Raw genomic sequence first — 27,192 nt, 5'->3', positions numbered from 1 at the left:
GCTTTGAGATCCATCATTTCTTCCATCAGGCTGATTCTGATGAATCACCTTCTGCCAGAGGGACCCATGTGCGTTGTGCCTAGTAGGCAGTGTAGCGCTGTGCTCTGTGGGAGTGGCCAAGCACACGCTGTCTGACCTGAATGGATGTGAGGCTGCAGGTCTAAGGTAATTAAAGCAGAAGTTAGAATCTCCCCCACCTCACCCTAGAACCCGACAGCCCTCACAGCAGCAGCAATGGGATTTTCTTTTGATTTCAAAGACAACATAATTGCATAACTAATGCATGAATATGCTTTGTATTAAAAAAGTTAGAATATTTCACATGAAGCAAAATTTCTTTTTGACTACCAGGCCCACTCCTGAGTCATCACTATTTTTAACTGGACTGTGTAACCAGGCACATTCTGGTTGGCACAAAAGCCTGTCCCCATTCCCACCACGACATGAATCAGTGCTGTGGGCATGTATGATTTCATCATTCTGCCACTCGTCTTTGGCTGGTCACGAAACCCTCCCCAACCCCAATCCCATAAAACTACATGAGAACTGCTCTATTGTGAGCTTGGAATTCCTCTCCAGGACACTGTGGCTGCCCACTTGGCAGCTGCCAGGAGACTCCTTGGGTCAGGCCTGTGGGGTCAGAAGAGGAGAGTAAGGGTGGTCACAGGGTTGTCACATCCCGCAGATGTGATTGGGCCCTGCTGCCCAATGTTACCTGTTACTGGGAGGAGGGAATGGGGAAGGAGAGAAATTCTGGGCTGGATCAGGAAGCAGGAATGATAAATATATACTACATTATTGTTTTGAGGCTGAAATGAGAAATTGTGTGTATAAGTGTATAAGTTGTGCAAATTCATGGAAGATAGGCGGGAATCTTAAGATTATTTCCATAGTTGGCTTTGAGAGGGGATCTTAGTTGGGAAAATAAAGGATCCCTTATTTTTTTAAGGGATCACTACGCTAAAGAAAATGATGTAACCACAGAAGTATTTCACTTCCCAGACTAAATTACATGGTGGAATTGTGCACACTTTGGATGGTTGTGTCTTTAGGAGGATCCTGTGGTCGGAGTAGGTCTCAGTCCTAGAAGACATGAGTATTGAGATTGCAGTCTCTTCAAAAACAATATGCTTGGGTGGGAGTTTGTTTTTCAGATCACATGCAATTGCATCAGATGACTAGTCTCTGGATGGAATTCAAGCTTGGGAATAGCTGTGACTGTGTTTGAGGTGGACTCCAGGCCTGGCTGGGCGGCAACGTCAGGGATGCCCAGCTGACTCCTGCTTAGCTGGCATGCAAAGGAGAGGCACCCTGTCATTAAACACATGGGCAGGAAACAGCAGTTCCACGGCATCTTGTCTGCATTTGTGCTCCAGCTACTTTTCCCTTCCCTTCCTTCTGTGAGGTCTGTTTTCACACATTCACAGCTCTTTTTCCTGGTTAAAACACCTCCTCGCCCTCTACTTCCCTCCATCCAATCAGTAATCACAGCTCCTCTCTTTTTCCTAAATGGACATTTCCCCAGCGCCCGAAATGGACAGTTCAAGGTCAGTATTCAGGTACCTTCTCCCTCTCCCAGATGGCTTCTTAGATCTTAATTGTGGATTAGCCACCTTAGTTGCTGCCAGTTCTCATGGGACACAGGAAAATGACCACATTCTGGGGGGTTGAAAGGGAAAAGCTTCCAGCCTGAGCTTCTTTTACTATCAGGAAAAAGGATCTTTTACTATCAGGAAAAGAGGTGAACTTACTGCAAATAAGTAAGTTGGTGATGCACAGCCACTGAGACCTCATTTTAGAGAAAAATTAGTGTCTTTTAATTTTTTTAAATGGAAGTTTATATTCACATCTTGAATGAAAACATCCTCTTTGTGTTTATGAGTTTCTCTCCACCTTGTCCCCAGTGTCACGTGCTCTTCACTGGCCCGCGCTGGGGCTTCTTGAAGTGGGCTGCAGGTCGCACAAGGCTCTGAGATCTTACCGTGCCCATATTCACGAGGGCATGTGGGTAGCTTGATATTGGCTTGGTGGGAGTATTTATACCACTATAATTTATCAAGTTGAACTTTATCAACACCAAGATAAATCTCACCCACGGAGGCGAGTAGGCAGGATATGATCCATTTCAGCTGGGGTAGCAGGTGGTTGGGCCAGATTGGCTTCGGGGCAAGGGAAGACCTGAGGGAGAATGGGTGTGTGTTGGGGGCTGAGGGTGGGATAAGGCGCAGACTGAAGGTTGGGTGCAGGGGAGTGGAACAGCGCACGGCATTCGGGTAGATAGATACTCACCATTTATTTCTTCTGGGTGTAGCGAGCAATGGGAAGGAATGTTCTATTTCTTTTTGCCAGAAAGCAAGAGTTTGGGAAATGCTCTGCATTAATCTTTTAATAGGAGTACTTAGAACACTGACATTTAATGAAATGACTGATATCATTGAATTTAGGTCTGTCACATTATAGTCACTTTTTCTGTATGTCCCTTGTTTTTTGTTCCTTTGTACTCCTTTTTTCCCTTCTTTGGATTGTTTGAATAATTTTTAGATTCTGTTTTAATTTATCCTTGGCTTTTCAGCTGTGTCTCTAGAGCTGTTGCTCTAGAGATTACTGTGGGAGGCTGAAAAATGATGCCCCTTGATTTCTGGGCCCTGATGCCTGGAATCTGTGTTTTGGCAAAAGGGCCTTTGCAGCAGGGATTAAGTTAAAGACCTTGAGATAGGGTGTTATCCTGGATTCTGTTGGCTCTGAATATAATCACAAGTATCCTTAAAAGAAGGGAGACACAGAGAGAGCTGATTAGAGACAGAAGAGGAGGTGATGTGATGACAAAACACAGGGAGATTTCATACCCTGCTCATCCCACCTGCTCACTCTGCTGCAGTGGCACTGGCCTCCTTGCTGTTCAATGAACTAATAGTGCATGCTGCCACCACAGGAGGGCATTTGTGTCAGTTGCTCACTGCCTGCAGTCTGTCCTGACAGCTTCTTTACTTCCTTCAGTGCTTTTCCATTAAGACATCCCGTTCAGGCCTTTCCAGGCCACCCCATAGAACATTTCTGCTCCGTTCCATGGTATTGTATATTCCACTTCCATGCTTTTTTTTTATCCTCATCATACTATATATTTGATTTCTTTTTTGTTTATCTTTTCTCATCTAGACTGTTGCTCCATGGGGAAAATCATCTTTTTCAGTTTTGTTCACTGCTATATCCCCAGTGACTAGGACATTGCTTGGGACATATTAGGCACTCAACAAAAATTTTCTGAATGAATGAATGAATGAATGCATGCTCTCCTCAGCACCCCACATGCAAGCACCTTTGTCTTTGCCTTTTCCTCTCAGCCAAGTCAGCTCCTCCTCCATTGTTCACAATTGCTTTGTTGTCTCTTTTCTTCTATTTGTACTTGTGTGTTCATATCATTTTGTACCTTTATCTTATCATTCTAATGGATTGGAGGAACACAGAATTAAATGCCTGTGTTCAGTTCACCATATTTAGCCATAAATCCAAGATATTCATCCCATTTCCACCTTTCATACAGTGTGTTTCTTAGCTTCTTTGAGAAGCATTTTGTTGTCCTAATAATTTACATACTGATTTAACCCATGTGTTGGTGTACTATATTGAGAAGTTGCCAGGCTGCCACGAGGATGACCGTAGTGACGCTCATTGATTGCCAGATGGGAAATGTCATTAGGAGGATGAACTCTGCCATCTTTCCTCCTGGGGACACTTCCATGTGGGGGTGGGGGTGCTGACAGGAAAAACAAGTAAGGTGATTCGTTTAAGACTCACGTTGACTTATTTTACCTTGACAGTAGCCTACCTGGCAGGAAGAAACTCCAGATGGTCAGTGTAATCAGGGAATTCCAGGGTGAGCGCCTGGGAAAACACCCACATTTATACACAATCCAAAGCCCCCACCCCCCCGTCTCCTTTCTCCACCCATATTTCCAGGGCTGCTCTGTACAATTCCCAGGGCAGATGTAAAGTACCACACACACATGCCAATTTCTAAATTAGGTCCGTGTATCCCTCCTTTTGGGATTGTAATAAAGGAACTCATTTCAGCGTGCTAGGGAATCTTCCTTTTTTCTTGCACTATTTCCCTTCTTGATTGTTTTTTGGACAACCAAGTTCGAGGTGCTGTTCTTTTTGAGTTAAAATTGAGTAAAACTGGATTATTTGCTTAGTCACACCTTGTAAATGCCCTCTAAGGCCTTGTTGATATCTTCTCTGCTGGCTTTGTAAATTTTTTGCTAAGTTTTTAACCAGAGAACTGACCTTCCATGTTCCCTTTCTATTTTAAATAAAATGTGATCTTGCTACAAACTTTAAATTTATTGTTGAACTAATCTTCTTAGTTATTTCATATAAATAAAAAATTATGAAAACGTTAAACAATCAGGACAAAAAAACACAAGACTATCTAGTCACCTACTACTCAACTTAAGAAAGAAAATATTAGAAGTAACAGTTGAAGTCTCTTGTGTGCTACAGTTCTATTTCCCTGCCTCCTGGTATGTAATTGCTTTCCTGAATTTGGAGTTTATTATTCCCATGCATGGCTTTTAAATGTTTACTACCTATGTAAGGACCCCTAAACGATATGTAATATGGTTTTCACATTTGGTTGTATCTTGTATAAGTGGAATTAAAATGTGTATGTATTTCTATAGCTTACTTACCACCCCCAGCCTTGTATTTTTGAGATTTATCCACATTCAGACAGATAGTTGTGGTTAATTCATTTTAGTTGCTGAAAGGTTATCTAGTTGTATGGCTGCGCCTGAAGTTGTTAATCCATTCTCCTATGAGTTAGGATTTAGTATTTTCCATCTTTGGACATTGGAAAATTATCATAATGAAAAATCTTCAAAAGAACAGACATTAATATACTTAGAAAAAATTTTTAGATGATGCTTTCTGAAAGAAGAAGAGAATGCTATAAAAAAGACTATTGGTAGAGCAAAAAGGCCCTCTTGGAAATTAAAAATGTAACAGCAGAAATTAAAAAACAACTCAGTAGAGATCTTGGAATTTTAATATATGCACTAGAATAGGACATGATTTTCCATTGTCATGTGATTTAACTATATTAGTGTCAAAATGTCAGAGCTCCAAAGTGAGCTCAGTTGGCTTATGAGAAAACTCTATAAAACCTGATTGACAAATTAATCATCCAAATCAGTTGCTTTCAGTCAAGAAAAAGTCTGATTTCATTTTTCCAGTTCGAATAGCTATGTTAATTTGCATCCTATAACCACCATCTCACTTTGGAATTTGTATAACTCATGTAAACCAAGATCATATGACTCAGATAAGTTGATCCTGTTTCCACACACATCACTTAAAAGATGTAAGTGTAAGGCCCTGGACTTCATAATATTTATCATGTGAGGTAGGTCATATTTTTTTTTGTTCGTAATTATTAATTTCCTCACCACCTTTGCTGCCCTTCCCTGTAGACAGAATACCTTTCCCCGCCTTACTGACTTTGGACTTGGCCATAGGACTTGCTTTGGCTAGTTGACCGTGAGCGGTGTAAGGTATGCTGGAGCTGAGCAGAAGCTTCAGAGATGCTGCAAGATCCCCCACAGCCCTCTCCTATGCTCTACCATGAGAACAACATGTCCCTGAAGGTGTCTGCCTCCTCAGCCTGGGTTTGGGGATGAGAGAGCAGGTGAAGCCGACCCACAGTCTAGAATGAGGTGAGTCTGGAGCTTGCTCACAGTCTGCTCACAGCCAGAAGCAGAGTTGTAAGACCACAGGCTCCCTGCTGACTGGCAGCCTTGGAGTAAATATTTGCTGTTGCAAACCTAACCTATGGGAAGCTGACCAATACTCTCTTTTAATGGCAACACCTAATATCTGAGCAAATCATGCCCTGACTTTTTAGAAAACAAAACTTGTTTACAAAAAAAAACAGTGTTTCTAAGTTAAAGCATGGAAACACATGACACCTGCTCTTGTGACCAGACGTTGCAGAAGCCCTTGCCATAGAAATATTACATTCCATGCTCGAATATGTGCAAACAGACTCAAATGAAAATGTCCAAAGTCTAAGAAAATCTCTTCACCAGCTGCCTTCCTAGGCATATCTTATGCATGTCACAATCTCATCAGTAATACCATTTTCTTTGTTACAATAGTAGTCACAAAATTTGAACTGGGAAGAATTGGATTCATCAGTCTAAAGTATATTATTTATTTACTGCAATTTACAAATGTTTTTCTTTATTTTAAGAGAGTTTAACTCATAAGGAGTTGCAAAAATAGTACAAAGAGTTTCCCTACATCATTGTTCAGATTGCCTCCATGATAGCATTCCACAGAGTCATAGTGTGCTCTACAAAATAGGAAATCAACATTGGTATGATACTAGCAGCTCGACTACTGACATTATTTGGATTTAATCACTTTCACTTGCACAATTTGAGTGTGTGTGTGTTGTTCTATGAAATATTAGCACTTGTACAGATTCGTGTGTCCATTGCTACAATTAGGGTATAGATCTGTTCAGTCGCCACAGAGAGACTCATTCCAGTTACCTTTTTATAGTCACATCTTTCCCCAACCCTTAGCCCTGCAACCACTGGCCTCCCTCTGATTTTTCCACTTGCAGAATGGTCTAAAAATGTAACTTTTTGAGGTTGGCTTTTTCCACTGAGCATAATGCCCTTGAGATCCACCCAAATATATATATATATATATATTTTACGGCTGAATAATATTCCACTGTATGCATAGACTATAGGCTTACCCACTTACCCACTGAAAGACATGTGGATTGTTCTAGCTTGGGGCTTTTATAAATAAACTTGCTATGAACATTTACATACAGGTTTGTTGTGTGAACATACCTTTTCATTTCTCTGGGGTAAATACCCAGGAGTGTGATGCTGAGTTGTACAGTAAATGTATGTTTGAGTGTATAAGAAATGGTCAAACTATTTTTCATCATCTCTCTACGATTTCACCTTCCCACCACTGTAGTATGAGACATTCAGTAGCTACACATCACCATCACTTGGTCAATACTTTTTATTTTAGCCATTCTAAGAGGTGTGCATGCGTACCAGCACTTTTGATAAGATTTGCTAAACGGTGACTTCTGCTTCTTTATCGCCTCTGTGGCATATAGTGGTATCTGGCTGGGAGATATATTTACCTGGAGAAATGAACTTGGCATCCAACATCTTCTTAGCATCAACAGTGTATCAACTTCCATATTTTAAGAATAATCTATGATTTCCTAGTCTGCACTGAGCAATGCTACTTTGTATGCATTTTCAAAGTTGGGCATTATAACCAGCTGAAAATGTTAAGCTTATTTAACAACCTTATTAATACTCTCAGCTTTTCTCATAAAAAAAATTAATGGATGTCCTTTTAGAGGCTGACTGAATGTTCTGTAAATGGCTTTTACTCACTAGATGGTTTTGTAATTCATTGACTTTGCTAGAGAGATGGCCTATAAGACTCAGCATGGCAACAGGTTTCTGCTTTAAACTCTGCTATTTGAATTTTGTGGGGTTGAAAAACTGTTACTATATTTGTATAATGTCTGGAGTCTTGTTTTTTCTTTTTTTGAGAAATTGCATCCAAGAGAATTCTCATCTCTATTTTCTTCAATATCCCCATTTCTGTTTATTTACCCCCACATTGAAATTTTAAATTTTCAAAAATTTAGATTGCACATGTCAATTAATTCCTACCAGAAAGTAACAACTACAAATTGGAACTGAGCTCAATGATGCAACACACCTAATTAAAAAACTTTGTACAGGAAGGTAGACTTTTACTACCTCGGTTTTAAGATTAAAATTATATTTAAGTATTCAGATGGGGATAAGAGTTGCATCACACAGTTAGGTAATATATATCATTACAACTAAATATTCCAAAATAGTTTTAATTTTGCATACACTAATAACAACATATTTCTAGTTATAGAATTTTTTGATGTTCAAGAAAGATATTTTAATGCTTGAATTCCTATTTTGAGGAATATTCTTTAAACAACTAGAAATTAGAACAGAACACACCCTGATGATAGGTTACTAAAAGTAGCCACACTGAGATAAAATGATTTACACTAATATACTTATTCCATTTTATGATGGTAATACAAATATAATGGATATGCTCCTTTTCATTGCTTCATTTGTTATTAACTATAATAGGCTAAAGTTGTAAGTTTTCTGTAAATAGGAGTATGGTAAAAAGCACACCAAATTTATTTATCTTTGGTAAATAAATTTGCATGTGTGACTTGAACTCATGTTCAGCTTTGGGGCATAAGTGAGACTATGATTAAAAAATCAGAAATAATTTTATTAATTTATTAGATATTATCATCACTCTTTTCCTATGTGTTTCAGTGAAAGATTTAGTGAAAGAAACATGTGTATGGCTAAAAACTAATTGGTCTAGCAGCTGCCAGTTTGCATTGAATAATCCGTGTGAGCTCTCTTGTATAGCAAGTTTCCATATAAGGATGGGCCTATTTCTAGGCTTTTATTCTATTCTAAGTGATCTCTTTTTTTATCCTCATGCCAATAGTTAATGATTGCATCAATTACTACAACTTCCTAAGTTATGAATTCTGATAGGCAGCTTCTCACCACTTCTCTAGAAAGTGTCAAATGTATTTGGCTCCTTGCAAAAGTTTGAATCTTAGACTTAGCTTATCAAAGGAAAATTCAGTTGTGATTTTAATAGGAATTGAATTGAATTTGTAGATTAATCTGGGAGGCATGGATACCTTTACATGTTTGGTCTCCCTATCCGTGAACTTGGTACAGTCGCTCCAGTTACTTAGTTTTGTTGTTGTTTTTGCACTTTGGTCTCCAGTATTCCTGAGTATCTTGGGATTTTTCTCAACAATTTTAATACTTTCTCATTCGCTGATGGATTTTGACTAGCCTCCACAGCTGCCTGGCAAATACTTACTTAGCCTTGAAGTCTCAGCCCAAATGCCATCTCCTCTGTGAAGCCTTCTCCCATTGCTCTTGCCACTCAGAGGGTTTTACATATACTTACTGCAAAATGCTTGCTGATTGTTTATGCCCAAGAGCTATGTTAGGCACTCTTTGAGCATGAACTCATATGATCTTCAAAGTAGCCTTTTGAAATCAGTTGGTGTTATTATCTCCATTTGTGAAAAAATAAGTGCAGAGACGGCAACTTGTCTGAGGCACACAGACAGGATGAGGTAGGGCCAGGATATAGACCCAGGCAGGCCAGCTCAAGTCGATGCTCCAACCAGGTTACACCCCCTTTCAAGCCGTGGTGTTACTGCAGGGAAATAGTGTGCTTGCATTCATTCACGCATCCCAGAGAAAAAGTTTTGAGTGCACACACTGAACCAGGCATAGTAAAAGGTGCTTCCTGGACACACCGTGATGACTAAAACAGACATTAAATTGAAATCACACCAATAAATATATAGGTACAAATTGTGCTCAGTTGGGGCTGGAGGAAGGGAGGAGGGAAACCTAGGGTTGGATGGATGAGAATCACATAGTGGGGCAGGGACATAAGACAGGCAGATGCAGGACAGATCTGGGGAAATCTGTATCCTTAGGTGGGGGTGGCAGAAAGAGAGCCATGCACTTGAGTGAGGATGTGCTGAGTTTTAGGGCCTGAGGCACATGCAGGCTGGGGAAGTTTGGAGAAATGGAAATCTGGCACTCCAGCACCAGGCTGGGTTGAAGACCAAGGTTGGTAATCACTCAGGAGCAGGCTGTGGGTAACCCACAAGGAGGGATAAGACGTCCCAAAGGCAAGCTGCAGAAATGAGAAGACAGGATGGCAGGGGAGGAGAAGAGGAGAAAGAAACCGACAGAGGTGGTGGTGTCTGCATCCTTGTATCTCCACCCCCTCAAAGGGCTTAGCACAACAGGTGCTCAGTAGTTCGCAGGCGGTGGGCCGAATGAACGACCCTCTCGGTGGAGCCCTGGTTGAGTCCCTTCCTCTGTCGCCTCCTCCCTCTGCCCCTCCGTTTCCCTCTGTAAAATGGTAATAGCCTGGGTCAGACGGGCAGCCGCGGCTTCTGGGGCTCAGTCCGGCGCCCGGGCGGCGCACGCATGGCCAGCCGGGAGCCGAGGGTGTCCGCTGGAGGGCGAAAGGCGCCCAGATTGCGGAGGACAGTGGCCTTGCTTCCTCTGCGATCACCGGGGAGCGCTCTGGATGCGCGGGCTGGGAGGAGGCGAGCGGGGGAAAGGCGTCCCCTGCTCAGAACAGCGTGGACGCGGCGGGGAAGCCGGGGTGACGAAGGGCACGGGAGGTCTCAGCTAGGGACCCCTCCGGGGTGCCGGCGGTAGGGGCGCAGATAAGACTGTGAAAGGAGGGAGAAATTGAGGAGATAGATCTGAGAGACCCAGAGGCAGGTGGAGACTTTCCCCTGGGACCCTGGAGAGTCCAGGAAGGGGCAGGTGCGGATGCGGACGGGGGCCACGCCATAGCTGGCAGAATGAATGACCCGTCACACCCCGCCTCGCAGCCCCGCGGCGCGCCCTGTCCCCGGCAGCGCAGGAAAGGGTGCACGAGTCCTGAGGTGCCAGGGCCCGGGCGGCTCCTGGAGTGCTGGTGCGAAGCGCCGGAGTCCGCAGGCGCCTCCCGCCGCCGCCGAGGGGCGGGCGGGCAGAGTTGGGGGCAGGCGGGCCCCACGGACCCCGCGGGGTGGCCCCGCCCAGGGGCAGCCCGGAGGCCCCACCGTGGGGGGCGGAGTTGCCCCCGCCTCTTGCCCCCGGGGGACTGCGGCCCCTTCTTAAGGCCGCGGAGCTTGCGACTGCCCCACTCGCCTCTCCCGTCTCCTTCCCAACGCGATGGCCTCGGCGCTGAGCTATGTCTCCAAGTTCAAGTCCTTCGTGATCTTGTTCTTCACCCCGTTACTGTTGCTGCCGCTCATCGTTCTGATGCCCGCCAAGGTCAGTTGCGTCTTGGGCAGCCCCGCAGACCCGGGGGCCCGGTGCCCAGCAGCAGACACCGAAAAGGGAGCCCTGAGCTGGAGCGCACGGATTCCCGGGCGCTCATAGCTCCCCCGGGGCGCGCACTCGGGAGCTCCGGTGCCAGATGGGAAGTGCCCGGCAAAAAGATTTCGAGGGGCACGGAGACCCTGGGGCGCACCGACCTTGGGGTTCACAGATTCCAGGGTGCAAGAACTGTCCTCGCAAGCACAGAGACCTAGCAGTTAGCACAGATCTTGCCTACACAGCCCACCATAGGCGCAGCCCCCACTCAGAATCTCCCCAGAGTGCATTACCGCATGCCCCCCTCCATGCCACCCTTGCCAACAGGGAGACTAGGGGCTTGTCTTTCCCCCCCTCTCTCTTCTGTGTCTTCCCTTTGCGAATGGGGGCCTCCCAGCTGTAGGGAGCATCCCACGGCAGTCAGAGACCTACACGAACAGATCATCACTTAAGTGGATATTAAGTGTTGTCCTGGCCACTTTCTGGTCCTTCTTTGGGCCTCAGTTTCCCTATCTATGATCCACATTTCTTTCCTGCCCTGAAACTGGGAAAGCAACGGCTAAGTCAAAATTCTGCTCCCAACTGAAAGGCAGGACAGGGTTGGCCTGCTTTGACCACTGCTGGCTGGGCTGTGGCAGGAGGCGGGACACGTTCCCAGAGCTCACGCCTTGGGTGGCATGACCCAGGATTGCAGGGAAGCCGTGTCCCATGCCCTGGCCCCCTAGCGCTCCAAGGGAGGGAGACAGAGAATGAATGGCCTTGGCTGCCCGGTGGGGGCGGGGCTGGGAGCCTGGCCCAGGCTGCGCTGGACTGTGTGAAGCCTATTTGGCAGAGGCCCTAACCCTTTGAAGCCTTTTGTGGCTGCTGGCTGCTTCTTCCTCATTCCCTCTTTCAGCCCTTTCACTCTCGGCCCAGACAGGAAACCTCCGGTGGCCCCCCTACCCCATCTCCACCCCCAGGCCAGTTTGGGAAACAGAGGAACTCTTTAGAGGATGCTCTGCTGGAGGAAGGGGGTTGCACTGGGGTACCAGGAAGCCAACCTGCAAGACAATTGCATGTCCACCATCACTCATCTTTGTGACTTTAGCCAAGCCCCTGTGCTCTCTGGGCCTTGGTGTTCTCATCTGTATAATGGGCAAGGTGGTTTGCTTCTGGCCCTTTATGACTTTGGATGTCAAAAAGGATCATGCTGGTTCCTAGAATAGGGCAGGGGGAGGCTGGGAGGAGCCCTTGGATGGGCTGAGCACAGGCTCTGGATGGGCCAGGGACAGCAGAGCCAACTATGGTGGCTTTTCAGTTGCGATACCAACCGTGAGCAGCCGTATTTCCTCTGTAGAAAGAAATTTGGGGTTGTTAGTGGCTGTGGGAAGGAGGCAGGCAGGAGAGCTGTGATTTTAGCTCTGCTGGTGGGGAGTCATGCTCCCTGGAATAATTACAGTAGCTTGGCTGACCTTCCTACTCCCAGAGACAGTGACTGAGACCCCACTCCCACCCTGCCACACACACCTGTACACTCACACACACACAGGTGGGCTCTGAGCTGGGACCCCCAACTTGGGGTGTGTATGCATGCCATTACCTGCCCTGGGGGTAACATCAGGCTGGGGAAGAGGAGTTGTGAGTGAAATTCATTCAAAGGACTCCTTCCCGTGTTTTCCCTCCTGGGGCATCAGGTGATTGAGAGCCTGGACCCCTGTCTTCTTGTTTTCTCCCTTTTGTGCCTCTGTTTTCGTCACCATTGATGAACTCCCTGTCCTCACCCCCAGGGTCACACCATTGTGCAAGGAAACCCAGAGGTCCCAGTGGTCCCTGGCGTGGGGCAGGGTGGCGGGAAACCAGGATCTTAGTGGCCAGGGCAGCATAGTGCAAGTGGGGCAGTGACTCCCAGGGCTGCCCCCCTCCCACAGGCCTCCTCTTTCCTTCCTCTCCACCACCTCACTGTCTTCTGGCTTCATCTCTGCTCCATTTCTTCAGCCCTTTCTCTGGGTCCTCCTTAGAAAATAGCTTTTTAATGAACTAAAGAATACATTCATTGTATTACTTACTTTATTAAAATTTTAAAATTCTTAGTTTTAAAGTCTGTAAAGTATAAAGTGCAGATAAGAAAATGCAAATACACTCAAATCCCGTAACACATCCATCACAACAAATTATATTCTCTTACCTACATTTTTTTCATGAAGCGACATGTCACTTGTTAATAATTATATAAATAATGAGCCACGATTTTATTCAGTTGTGCAATTAACATACATTTTTTTTGATTCCCACTATGTGCCTGGCACTGACTGTGCTGAGAGCTAAATTTTAAATCTCACTGTCCACTTTTGTCTTGTCTGCCTGTAAATGCTCTTCTAGCCACATTTTCAGCTGCAGGGAAATGCTCTGAACTTACCCCAGGAAGCCAGGCTCCTCTTTGCAGGTAGAATCCATCCCATTCTATAATTACCGCCACTTCCCGAGACTTCTCTAACATCACCCGTCCTATTTTCCTTTTTCCACTATCACTGTGGGAGCATTCTAGACAAGGGACGGCCAAGTTTGCAGACATTATTCAGGGCTGGGGCATCTCCTGGGCCTCCTAATAGCGGCATGGAGGTGAGGGGGCAATCAGCCATGGGTCTTTTCTGTAGGTTACATTTGGTGCCTCCAGAAACTGTGATGTGAAAATTGGTCACACATGCCGTCTGCTGTTTCTAAGTCTAGATAATAGAAAATTACCAAGCACTTTCTGTACGCTGTATGTTAAGAAAGGGTACCCTTAAATTCTCCATTTACTGGTGAGGTCATGAAACAAGCAGGGAGAGGTACCAGTGTTAGGAGTGGGAGCATTTTATCAACGACACTGTTGAGAATTGCTATGACATGATGATAAGAAGGGGACTGAATTTTAGACAGTGTTGCTGTCTTTAAATTCTCTACAATGCACCCCTGTATTGCCTGCCCTGGACGATCACGCCTACCTCTCTCCCCGCTGGCACCAAGGCCCAGAGAAGTCAGTGACTGCTGAAGGCCAGCCCACAGCAGACAGTGGGTACTGCTCAGGGTGCCTGGCTACAAGCCTGGGCTTCTGACCACACTGTTGTCCTACTGTGAGTTCAGGGGCTTCAACCAGCACTGATACCGTGATCCCCCCAGCAAGAGGACATCTGGTAAAGTCTGGAGACATTTTTTTGTTGCCACAACAAGGAGAATGCTACTGGCATCTAGTGGGTGGAGGCCAGGAACACTTCCAGACATTCTGCAACACGTGGAAAAGTCCCGAACAAAGTCCTCAGACCCCAAGTGTTAATAATGCAGCGGCTGAGAAACCCTGCTTTAGACAGCAGGGAAGCACCCTCAGGTGCTCAGGGGATGCCGAAGGGAGATTTACTTTTTATGCCTGGTTACACAATCCAGACAAAGAATTTCTGAGTCTTCTTGCAATATTTCACATGTATAACACGCATTTTCTTGGGCAACAGCAGACAGTGATAGTGCCTAGGTGTGGTTCTCCATTGCCATGGCATAGCTCGCAGTGTGCTAGTCCAGTTCACTGAGAAGCATTTGCTGAGCGTCTCCTGAGTGTCAGGCCTGTGCTGGGTGTTGAGATACAGTGAATCTACAAGCACTGGTTCTGCCCTCAAATTGCTCACTGTTCCTTTTCAGTGGTGGTGGGGAAACAATGACAACCCAGAGGCAAATTGCCGGGAGGGCCAAGGAGAGGGGCACAGACCCAGCCTGGGGAGGGGGTGAGGGAGGGGCCCGAGGGGAGGCGTGGAGCTGAGTGATGAGCACTGACTCCTGGCCAGGGGGGGCGGTGTGGGCAAGAGAAGGAAGCTGGGAGGGGCAGAGCTCTGGGCTGTTCCTGCCAGTGCTTCGGGGTAGTGGGCAGGAAGATGGAGCCGGAGGGGTCTGAGGGCCTCTCCATCGCAGAAGAGCTCCTAAGTTATGCTAAGGCACTGGGTTTTATTCTGAAGGATTTTCAATACTGGAGTGATAGAATCCATTTGCAAAGTTGAGAGAGGCAGCAGCAGCAGGGTGGAGAGATGCAAGTACAAAGATGAAATCAAAGGATCATTGCAGAGATCCAGGCGGGAGGAGGTGTGGCCTGATCGCAGGCAGGGGCCACCGGGTAAAGGCAGGAGGGGGAAGAGGTCGGAGAATGAAGGGGCAGAGGCTGTCGGAGTTGGTGGCTGATTTAATTGGAGGAGGCTGAAGGGAGGGAGAGGGCAGAGTCTGAGGGGTTAATAATGAGTACAGTAAAAATGCTGATGAAACACAAAACAGCCTAGGGAGGTGGGTACATTACCTTCATTTTAATAGGTGATGAAATTGAGGGCTGAAGAGGTTAAATTATTCACCCACAATCCTGCAGCCGGTTGGGGGGTGGTGGTAAAGGGCCCAGGGGGTAAGTGGCTAAAGGACATGAGTAGACAGTTCACATAATATTAACTACCAATAGTAAAGCTTGAGACCTTTGTAACTAGAGAGACACTAATGAAAGCACCGAATACCGTCTTCTCGATTTTTAATAAAAAAACAGCCCAGAAAACCCTCACTGCAGGTGATTTTCTGAATGAGCTGGTTCACAACACACATTTCTGGAAGCAGGGAAAGTTAGAACAGCCTTTTGAGAAGGAAATTAGGAACAGATACCAGGAGTTTGAGGATGTACTGCAGGGAGCCTCTCCTAACTTAAAATAGGTAAGCAGAATATAGTGGGGTGATCACAGCATCCTTTTGATGGCAGAAAAGAAACAGTGTTTCTTCTCTTGCAGGTGGTCAATGGAGAAGTGAAATGATCTATCAAATTTATGGAATATTTTCAGTTTTTAAAATGTTCAATGTGAAGATTATATAGTCTTATGAAAAATAACATGGATAAAATTGCACTTGCTTTGCAAAATAATTTTGTTGAATTCCTTGAGTGGGTCATTGAAAACAGTCCAGATCTTCCTCTACTTGCAACAGGGTTACTATCTAATAAACCCATCACTAGTTGAAAATACCATAAATCAAAAATGCGTTTTATACACCTGTTCTCCTGACCATCACTGCTTAGCCCAGCTCACCTTAAATGTGCTCAGGACACTTCCATTAGTCTGCAGTTGGGCCACACCATCTAACCAAAAACCTACTTTATAATAAAGTGTTGAATATCTCATGTCATTTATTGAATACTGTGCTGAAGGTGAAAAACAGTACAGTGGTAAGCATGTCGGTTGTTGACCCTCGTGATCGAGTGGCTGACTGGGAGCTGCGGCTTGATGCCCAGCATCACGAGAGTTTTGTACCTCATGTCACTAGTTAGGGAAAAGATCAAAATTCAAAAAATGAAGTAAGTACAGTTTCAATTGCACGTGTATCGCTTTGGCACCGTGGCTAAGTCTTTCCCGTGGAGAGGTGACAGATGCAAGGCTTGGCAGGTGAACGGTCTTGCCCAGGACTGCACACTGGGAGGAGGGGCCAGGAGCCTCTCGGTGAAGGGTCCCGCACCCTCCACACTGTCCCAAGCCTGGAGGGCTGTGCTGACTGGGGCATGGAGGCAGGCAGCCCCGAGGGGATGCCCTCCCATAGGACTGCCCTGCTCTGGCAGCCCTGTGCCCAGTGCTGTGGGTGGGGGGTGGCCACAGGCCGGGGCCTCAGGGCTGTTTCTTCAGCTTGTCAGGTGTGCCTATGTCATCATCCTCATGGCTGTTTACTGGTGCACAGAAGTCATCCCTCTGGCTGTCACCTCCCTCCTGCCTGCCTTGCTCTTCCCACTCTTTAAGATTCTGGACTCCAAGCAGGTGAGCAGACCCAGAGGACCCAGTGGCTTCCTGCTTCTCCCATTAGTTCATTCTCCAAGCCCCTCACCATGCTGTCTAGGCCTCAGGAGACCAGAGAAGCCCTCTTGGGGGTTCTCTCTGGCCCGGAGACATACCACTTGACCCTCCATCCCCACTCCAAGCTGTCCCTGAAATTGGCATCTGGGCTGCTCAGTGTCTCTGGGGATGTGGGTGGCCCTGGGGGGCGACCCTGACAGAGCCTCCATGCCACCTCCAGGTGTGTGTCCAGTACATGAAGGACACCAACATGCTGTTCCTGGGTGGCCTCATCGTGGCTGTGGCTGTGGAACGCTGGAACTTGCACAAGAGGATCGCCCTGCGCACGCTCCTCTGGGTGGGGGCCAAGCCCGCACAGTAATTATACCTTCTCTCTCTTGCCACAGGGCTCTGCATGGGCCTCAGGGACAGTAAGGGGGTTTGACAGAGACTGGCTCACCCACAGGCAAGGCCTAGCCTTGGGCTTACCTGGGCTTCGCAGGCAGGCAGATCCCTGGTGGGACATGTGGCAAGTTTAGCCGGGGAGACCAGATGCATGGCAGGTTGGATGAGGTGCAGTGGGCAGCAGTGGGTAAGGGTTCTCTGAATCCAGAGGAGACTGGTCATCAGGGTTCCCTGCATGTTCAGAAGACTTCCCAGGGGAGGAGCTGCGGGGTTCTGCAGGGAACACAGTGGGTGGAGGCTGGAGCAAGCTGTGCCTGATACCCCTAGGGGTTTTGTGGGGAAAGCAGGAAAGAGGTGTTTCAACTACCCAGCTCAGGGGGAAGCAGAAAGGTCATCCCTCCCAGGCTGGCACATCTACTCCCTCTGCAAAGAAGCTACTTACCTCATCTTCGCACACCACTCAGTACCTCAGCTTCCCACCTCCTCTCCAAGATCACCCCTACCTGACACAGGCCACTTCCAGCCAAGGCACGGAGCTGTTACAGGCAGAATCACCTCGGTATACTGAGCATCTGCGTGCCTCAGGCATAACCCCAGGGGCTTATTTGTCACTTCATTTAGCTCTCACCGCAATTCTGAGGGTTGGATATTATTCTTGCCACCCAAGTTCTGAACATGAAGAATCTGAGGCAGAGGCGTTAAATGATTTGCGGACCATCACATGGGGGTGGGACCTGGCCTGCTCGTTGAGGCTTTGCCCCTCTAATCGGGAACCAGCCCAGCCCTGGGAAGGCAGCAGTTGGTTAGCTCACAGTAGATCCCTCCTGAGATGGCACACGTTGGAACTGTGCTGTGCCATGGGCACACGCAGACCTGGCCCACCCGCCAGGAGACCAGTGTCAGAGTTCCCCTGGCACTCAGGCTCCCTTGAGTAGAGGCGCTGTGACTGGCTGATCGCTGTTACCTTTTGTGACATCAGGCCCTTCCAACGATCAGTTTACAGAGTCACATCAAAAGCCATTGCATTTTCTAGAAATATGAGACTTCAGGGTCCTCAGAATTCTTGTTCTTAGGATCTTTTCAGAGGCCAGCTTTTCTTCATCAGCAGTGGGCCTCATTCTGGAGTGTGCTGGGCAGCTTCTGCTCCTGCACCCAGGAGGTTCACACCTGTGTCTCTGCTCTGTCCTGCCACCTGGCTCCTCTGAACTTGGCTTCCAGCTGTCCATAGCACTGCCCATCCCGGGAGTGACCTTGATGTCGAGGCCCCCTTGGTGTCCTGAAGCATCACGTCAAAGCCTCATTCACAGAAACTCTGGCCCTCCTCTCAGCCTGGATCCTAGTCTTTGTTCTTATGGGCCAGTGAGGTATACCTGCCTGGACACCAGTTTGAACCTTGGTGCACTGTAGCCACTAGATCCCTTCTTCAGGCACATCAGTGACCCTGAGGAGGAGCCTGACTGCAGCCGGGCATGGGGACCCAGAGCAGCAAAGCTCCGTTCAGCCAGCCCTCACTGAGCCCCTGTTCCTGGCCGTGTGCTGGGGGAGCCATGGAAAGAACCAGACCCTTCCCTACTCATGGTCTAAGGAGAGAGCAGACATGAAAGCAGTTGCTCCAAATTGTGCCAAGGATGAGTGTCCGAGGGAGGATGGAGGAGGGTGTGGTCAGCCCTCCCTGGTGTGCGCTGGGAAGGGGGCCACAGAGACGAAATGGTATCAGGGAGGTTTGAACCACTGTGAGGAGTTTTCTAGGCAGGTGACAGAGATGGGACAGAGGTGGCAGACTGGGTGTTATACGCGAAGGCAACATGTGTTCTGAATACTGTTTGTTAATCTGGTTCACCGCAGAGTGGAAGGGACAAAGTGTGTGAATGGAGAGTGGTTCAGGGTCAGCCATAGGGAGGTCGCACTTCCCCAGGCCCCTCCCAGCTCACCCTACCCCTGCAAGCTGACTGAACACAGAGAGGAGAAGCACGGAAGTGGGAAGCTGGGGCTACCTGCACACAGGGCTGCTCCCGCACACCCCTAGGCTTTACTAGGCCAACTCTCCACACTGGCTCGGCACCATCTGGGTCCTGGTGCTTCTCTTACTAGACAGGGAGCTGCTCTGAACCAGGACTGAGTCTGAGGCCTCTTGGTGACCCCGTAGCCAGCAGACCCGACAACAGTAATGCCTGTGGGAGAGAGGCAGAAGGAAGGGAACGGGGAGGGAAGGAGGCACTGAAACTCTAACCCCTCCTAGGTCACCCAGTCTCGCACTGGCCTAGCCCCCTGTTGCTCCCAAGGGGCCGGCGCCACGGATGGGATGTTCTCTGGCTTCCTCCCTGCCTCTCTACAGGCTGATGCTGGGCTTCATGGGTATCACCGCCTTTCTCTCCATGTGGATCAGCAACACGGCCACCACGGCCATGATGGTGCCCATTGTGGAGGCCATGCTGCAGCAGATGGAGGCCACCACCGCAGCCACAGAGGCTGGCCTGGGGGCCCTGGAGCTGGTGGACAAAGGCAAGGCCAGCGAGCTGCCAGGTGAGCCCCTGGCCAAGGCGCTGCATGGGGCCATAATGTCCGCCTTCCCCTCTGGTGCCAAAGCTTTGGCCACGTCCCTGCTTCCTGGAACCCTCCTTTATATAGAGAGAAATACTTAGAAAATACTGTTTTTATAAGTTTTAGGAATGTGGTTATTGCATAAAAGTTAGATTCTTATAGTAAGCTCCCACCCTTGGTTTCCGCCAATCACTGCCATCAATATGTGTTCATTTGATTATTTATTTGGGCATCTTTTGAGCCTCTACAGGGTGCCCCTCACTCCCTGACACTCCTACTCATCTCTGGGTGGGTCAGATGCCTCTGCTCATTGCTCTGCCAGCACTAGAGCTGGTTGTCCCTCTAGGTGCCGAGCTCAGGGAAGTCAGAGGGTGCCTGTTCTGTTTTCTACTTCCTTCGCAGCCCATCCCAGGGCCCCGCACAGTGGGGCCCAAGGCCCAGGATGATGTCCTGACTGCCAGACCTAGGCTGGGTCCTGGGGCTCTGGGGATGAAGCAGGCCCACTCACCCTGCAGACTCACAGGGCCCAGTGGGGGGGAGTAACGAGGCCCCTCACACAGTTCCCCTGACTTGGGAAAGCTGAGGGATGCCATAAGCCAGACATTGAGAAGAGGGAGGCCTTGGTGAGAGAATCCTGATATGCCTCCCCCCACCCCCAGGGAGGGAACAGTTTGAGCAGGGCAGCAGGAAAAAGGGGTGTGTCTGAAGCTGCTGGATTTGCATGGAGCATTGAGAAGCCCAGGGCCCTGGGGACACGCTGTGGGGAAGTAGGGGCCAGGCTACAACTTTGGGCTGGAGGCTGGGAAAACCCCTGGAGGGGGCAGCACTGCTGGCGTGTCCCAGTCCTCAGGTCCGCAGCAGGGTCAGGAGATGCAGCTGGGCAGGCGGCCCCAGGACAGGCTCAGCTCATGGTGGTGTGCCTCTCATAGGGAGCCCCGTGATTTTTGAAGGCCCTGCTATGGGGCAGCAGGAGGACCGTGATAGGAAGAGCATGTGCAAGGCCATGACCCTGTGCGTGTGCTACGCGGCCAGCATCGGAGGCACGGCCACCCTGACTGGGACGGGGCCCAACGTGGTGCTCCTGGGCCAGATGCACGAGTGAGTTACGGGCCATGCCTCTGGGGACAGTACTGTGGGGCCTGGGGCTGGAGGGCCTCCCGCCACTCCCTCCTCCTCAGCTGGGTCTGGAGCTGGGGGTCTGGGGGGAAAGGGTGGGAGGATGTGCCCCCATCAGCCTTGTGTCCCGGCTCCCCTGCACCGGCTCAGGGCCCCCAAGGGGTGGGAGCTAGTGTCCACAGACCTGGCTGCTTGCTGCTCTGGGGCAAGCCCCACCTTTCTTTCCTGGGCTTAGAATGCTCTCTCTGGCAGGGAATGTGGATTGAACTCTGAGCTAAAATCGTGGGAAATGACAATGTAGTCTGAGATGCTGGGTCCTTGGTTAAAACGTGGACCCATAGACACCCCTGAAGACACTGCCCTGAAGGCTGGCTCCATGACCTTAGTTGTTGAAGGTGATGGTTTGTCCTAGGATATGGGAGAAGGGTTAGAGGTTAGGTCACTCATTGCCTCATCAGCTCATCCACTGTAGTCCCTCTAATTGCCCTTGAGGTGACATGTGCCCTTGTGAGGCCCCAGGTGAACCACAGGGGTGGTGTGGAACCTTCCAGCCTTGGTCACCAATGGGCACAGGCCTTGAGGACCCCAGTTCTGTGCCTGGCCTGGCCAGGTGGGGCTGAGATCACGGAGGTAAGAGAACCTGGGCCCTGCCCAGGGGCTACTCGTGGTCAGCTGAGGGTAGTATACCCCTGGAGAGCCCGAAGTGAGTTTGGCAAATGCACTAATGAAGGTAAGGCCAAAGTGCAGTGGGCACAGAAGGAAGGAACAGGATGATGGTGCCCATCCTATGCAGAGAAGAGCCCTGGACAAGGGTGAGGAAGGCAGCTGGGAGGTTGGGAAGACCAGGCTTGGAGGCTGGCTAGCCAGATACTTGAGATCTTTGATCCTGCAAATGTTTTTTGGGGCCTGGAGCGGAAGTGACCCTCCTCCTTCCCAGCAACTGTGGGAAGCTTCTGAGAGTTGCTTTCCTCGGGGTGCCCTTCCCTTGCAGAAACCCACAGGGTGAGGGTTCTGAGGTATAATGGACCCCCTGAAGTTGTTGGCCGGATAACCTGCATACAAAGATAAATTTTTCTGGCAGAGCCATGACGTTCGCAAGATTCTCAGCAGGGTCTGTACCCACAGGAGGGTCAGCTGGTCACTCCTCAGGCTGGTCTTGTGAGTGGTCATGCTCTGAGGCTCCCACCTGATTGGGTGGAATGCTGGGTGATGGGCTTGGGTGGCTGGACCTCAGGAGGATGAGGGCCCTGCCTCCCCCGGCCCATCTCTCAGGGGCCAGATGCTGCTCAGCCTCCCCCCACAGGGCCTGGCCCACTCTCCACAGCTCAGCATCCGGTAGGGATGTGGACCAGTATTTTTCCCTTCAGATTGTTTCCTGACAGCAAGGACATCGTGAACTTCGCCTCTTGGTTTGGATTTGCCTTCCCCAACATGCTGATAATGCTGCTGCTCGCCTGGTTGTGGCTCCAGTGTATTTATATGAGATTCGAGTAAGTTTGAGCTGCTTATGGAATGAAGAGTTTAATCGTGACACACCCCTGCAGAAGCACCCTCAGACTCAGTAGGCAAGTCTACAGAGTTCTTCCTGTTTGGCCCTGACTATATCTTTAGCCCCATCTCCTAGGAGTCTGCTTTCCCATTCTGGCCACCCCAGACTGCTCCTCATACCTTTGTGCCTACTGTTCACTCTTCCTGGAATGCCATTCCCTGCCTTCCTACCTCCTGACCTCCTCAGTGTCCGAGGGCAGCTCAGACGCTGCTTTGTCCACACCCTTCTTGACCTTCCCCACCCCCATTCCACCTTGGAAGAATTGCTTGCCCACTCCTCTGGGCTTCCCTGGGCAAACCACAGCCTGTCTCTCGGCACCTGGAGTCACATTCCAGTGCTGCCCCTCTGCTCCTTAGTGCCTGCGTAAGTCCTCTCTGTCCCCTGACTCAGCCTGGCTTCCCACCCAGGCAGAAGGAGCAGGTGTGCCACCAGCATGAGCCAAAGCCATTACAGAGAAGCTTGTCCCTATGTGCAAAGTGACACTGCTGGACAAACTTCCACTTGGCTGCACATGCCCATTGGGCCAGGTCCCAGCAGACCCGCCTGATAATGACCAGACGGTCCAAATCCAGACCTTCACCAAATGCCTACAAGGTTCCCAGCGGCATGCCAGATTCTGGAAAGTTTACCTTCCTCTTCCCAACACACAGGCAAGTTCATCAAGAGTACATCTTGACAGCAGCCAGATTTTGGACAGAAACCATCATGTACAGCTGACAAATTACCTTAAAAAAGTTGTGATTTTTAAAGACACGCATTTATCTGTGGTGCAAAGGTGACCCTCTCCTGCTGGGGTCTGTGAGCTGTGTGCTCTGTGCTTTCCTTCATAGGGAGCTGGAGCCAAGTGAAAACCAGGGGCTGGACAGCCAGAGGGGGGAGGCCCCGGAGCTGAGAGGAGGCAAATGTGCCCCGAAAACCTGTGATTTAATGGAGAAATGGGGCATTTTTGTAAGTTTTCTGTTGAAGGAGGACTGTTTTGAAAACTGCTGTTGAAAAATATCCATGTATAATCAGAGCAGTCCTAATAATGTAATATAGTAGGGGGCATCCCTCCTATGCCACCCCTGCCCCACCTGTGTGCAGGCCCCATGTGCAGGGGGAGCTGCAGCTCTTTGCCCTGCTTCTCCCATGGGCTCCAGTCCTGCTCACTTGTGCACAGCCAGCCAGCCAGCCCCAGGGGACCTGTCCCTGACCTGGTCCAGTCTGCAAGTGGACATCTGTGTCTCCTTCTCCAGCAATGGTAATAACAACCAATATTTACTGAGTGTTTATTAAGGGACAGATGTGATCTTAAGCACTCCATGTCTATTAATTAATCTTCACACTGATCTTTGAAGTAGGTGTTCTTATTATTCCCAATTTCCAGGAAAGGCAACTGAGGCGTGGAGAAGTTAAGTGGCCTGTGCAAGGTTGTATGACTTGAAAGTCGTGGGACTGAGATGTAAACCCAGGCAGTTGGCCTCTGGAGCCTGTGCCGGGTACCCCACATCCCTCTCAGCTGGCTCAGGCTGTCATAACAATACCACAGACCAGGCGGCTTCACCAGACATTTATTTCTCACAGTCTGGAGGCTGGCAGCCCAAGGTCAAGGTGCTTGGCAGGTCTGGTTCCTAGTGAGACCTCACTTCTTGGCTCATAGAAGACAGCCTTCTCACTCTGCCCTCACGTCGGGGAGAGAGGGAGAGTGGGCGAGCTCTGGTCTCTTTATCTTCTTTTTTCTTTTGTCTACTGCCTCTCCTCAGGGGAAGAAGAGGCAGAGCAAGGTGCTCTCTGCACCACCACATAAGCAGGGCAGGTGGGCATTCAGTTCAGTAGGCCAAAAGCAGGCAGCACGGGAGGCTTCTTTTTTTTTTTAATTTTTTATTAAGGTACAATTGATATACACTCTTATGAAGGTTTCACATGAAAAAACAATACTGTTACTATATTTACCCATATTATCAAGTCCCCACCCATACCCCAAAGTAGTCACTGTCCATCTCTTTATCTTCTTATGAGGGCATGAATCCCCTCATGGGGCCCCCTGACCTTACCTAAACCTAATCACCTCCAAAGGCCCTACCTCCTAACACTGTCACATGGGGATTAGGGCTTCAACATAGGAATTTTTGGGGACACAAGTCAATCCATACCAGTTTGCATCAAGGGCTGCTGCTCTTGATGGCCTCGAGGCCCAGGTGCAGCCACGTGTCAGGGGTACCAGTTCAGCTTCCCCTCAGCTGAGAGAGGCCTGCCCTGAAGCTGTGAGGTATCCTGAGGTCCCTGGAAGAGCAAGCAGAGGGGAACTGGCCTAGCCTCAAAGCAACGAGGGCACTGCCAGCCTCCAGAGGTGGATGCCAGGCCCCTGGGGACTCATGGCCCATAACCTGAGCTGTGGTTAACCCAGCCTAGCACAGCTTGGAGGCCTCTGGACTCTGCCTGTGGTTGGGTTCAGGGCTGCCACATGGCCCAAGGCCCACCACCCCTTCCCAGCATGCCTCTTTAGCTCAGGGCCCTTGCCAACCAGACTTGGAGGGTGGTGGGTGGGGTGGCTCATAGGTTGTCCTGTTTGGACAGTTTTTTACATTCAGCATGAACGACAGGAACAGCAGGGGACTCTCCCCGGCCCAGGCCACATCCTGCCAGATACCAGGACCTAGTGCTCCTGCCTCCAGACCTCCTGGACCACCTCCCCTGCCACAAGGCAGCACCCATCGCAGCTGTGGGAAGCACCTCTACTGTTGCTCTTGCTGAAGCCCTCACCTAGATGGTCAGGGAGCAATGTCAGGGTCACTGCCTCTAGCCTAATCCAGAAAACTGCTTTTCCTGAGTTTATGGGTGACTTCCTAGGCCACATTCAGCCCAGGGTGCCATAGAACCCCCAGGATCCCCCAAGACTAATGGGATACTATTACTGGCTTAACCTTCCTAACCACGCTCACCCCTGGCTTAGAGATGATGGCTCTTCTACACCCCTGCCATGGAGAGACAGTCAGGGGTCCCTTGGCCTCGCCTCAGCTCTGTACTCACCCAGTTCATCAGCCCTGTGCTGGCCATTCCATTGCAGAAAGACACCCTGCACCACCCGCCCCCCGCCCCACCCCTGCCCACCGACAAACTGGACCTATGGGCCCGCATCTCATACCGGCTCAGTGGCCACCAGACAGGATGAATCCAGTGATGAGTGTGAAACTGCTTGGCGTAAGAGGGTCCTGAGGCTTGTTGGCACCACTGTGGGAGGGGCAGGTAGAACCCAGAACAACTGCATTTCCCATGCAGCCCCAGAGTCTGCAGCCAACGTGGCACTGGGACGTGCTGCCCTCAGCAGGCATGGGCTGGTCAGCTAGGAGCACCAGAGTCACCCTTACCCTAGAAACCTGGAGTCTGTGGCCAGCCCTGGAACGTCACCGCCACCTCATTTCCTACACCCTGAGGACCTGAAGTCCCCCTGTCCTGTGCCTCATCACTGGTCTGGGCTTCACCCTCTCAAAGGCTTCAGGAATTGGCATCTCAACACCTATTCCATCAACCCCTGCCCTCCTGTGAAGTGTGTCTCAGGGCCTCAGCCCTAAGGAGGACTTCTCCGGCCAATTCTCTAAGCGTCGCCCAGCCTTCAGGCTGAGAGGGGCTGGAATGTGTGAATGGCATCCTCAGAGAATCCCTCCGGGCCTGCGTCTTGTGCCCCAGGTAGCCCCTCCCCATGACTGAGGTGCTCCCTACACCTCCAAGGAGCCCTCCTCCTCCCCGTTCCCTCATGTTAGCGCCCCTGGGGGGGTCCTGCAGGGCACTTGGCAGGCTGTGTTGGCCAGTGGGTGCTGGTCTCTAGGGGACCTACCTAAGAGCAAGGTCCGGATTGGCTTGCTTCCTGCGTGGACCCATCTTTGTTCCATGTGTCCTCTTGGGCTGCCCCGGAGACGGGGTCTTGTGTCTCAGCACCAGGGAAGGCAGCGCCAGGCTGCAGCGGGTGAGAGGGAGACTCGGGGAGCATGTGAGGGGGACCGGCCCTGCTGGAGTCGGTGCCAGGACCCCTCATGGCCTTCCCCACTACAACAGGAGCAGGTAGACCCCAGGCGACTGGGCACCCGCCACGCCTCCCGGAAAGTGGGCCTCCTACATTCCTGTCCCTGCTTTTCCACCCTCCACCATTCTGCTCAGCCTCCCACCCTCCTGGCTGTCCTCCACTTTCCTGCCTCCACTGTCCCTGAGACACGGTCCTGCACTGGCCAGACTGACCACCCCAGCGGTGCCATCTCAGGCATCCTCTGGGAGTGTCCTCCAGTTCTGGGGCTCCCTGGGGCATGCACTGGGCATGCAGAGCAAGATCTTCCCCACCATGACCTGTGAGGTAGTGCACGCAGCAACAGCAGTGGGGAAGGGACCTTCTCAAGGTCCTGCAGGTGACACCAAATATCTTTCTGCCATGTTCTGCTGCCCAATGTTCAGGCCTCCATCTGACTAGCCCCTGAGCCAGCCAGCCTGGCCCACTGGTCTTTCCTCTTTGCATCCTCTAGTTTTAAAAAGTCCTGGGGATGCGGGCTGGAGAGGAAGAATAACGAGCAGGCTGCGTACGAGGTGCTGCGGGAGGAGTACAGGAAGCTGGGGCCCTTCTCCTTCGCCGAGGTCAATGTCCTGCTCTGCTTTCTCCTGCTGGTCGGCCTGTGGTTCTCCAGGGACCCCGGCTTCATGCCCGGCTGGCTGTCAGTTGCCTGGGCGGAAGGCGAAACAAAGTAAGTCCTTGGCTCTACGGCACCTTCCTCTGTTCTGTAGTTGAGTTCTGGAGTGCTCTATGGGTTAAGGACTCATCTTTTCCTTCCCAATCTTCATGACAAGCCCATAGGTG

At 49.9% G+C, this 27,192-nt stretch overlaps 1 protein-coding gene across 2 annotated transcripts in view; it reads left to right on the top strand.

Moving 5' to 3' along the window:
- Positions 1-10,780: 10,780 nt before the first annotated feature.
- SLC13A5 (solute carrier family 13 member 5) overlaps positions 10,781-27,192 on the top strand; it is a 29,701-nt gene continuing 13,289 nt past the window's right edge. Inside the window, exons 1-7 of one of the 2 annotated variants that reach the window (XM_037026832.2) lie at positions 10,781-10,934; positions 16,619-16,747; positions 17,004-17,140; positions 19,503-19,690; positions 20,638-20,806; positions 22,192-22,314; positions 26,864-27,079. In XM_037026832.2, the coding sequence (XP_036882727.1) occupies positions 10,833-10,934; positions 16,619-16,747; positions 17,004-17,140; positions 19,503-19,690; positions 20,638-20,806; positions 22,192-22,314; positions 26,864-27,079 (1,064 nt within the window). In that variant the 5' untranslated portion in view covers positions 10,781-10,832. The remainder of the gene's footprint in view (positions 10,935-16,618; positions 16,748-17,003; positions 17,141-19,502; positions 19,691-20,637; positions 20,807-22,191; positions 22,315-26,863; positions 27,080-27,192) is intronic. The other variant, XM_037026833.2, reaches the window with a different exon arrangement.

Source organism: Manis javanica, chromosome 4 (assembly GCF_040802235.1).
Source record: "Manis javanica isolate MJ-LG chromosome 4, MJ_LKY, whole genome shotgun sequence".
In the NCBI taxonomy this organism is placed as follows: Eukaryota; Metazoa; Chordata; class Mammalia; order Pholidota; family Manidae; genus Manis; species Manis javanica.
This window is presented reverse-complemented; position numbering and strand designations above follow the sequence as displayed.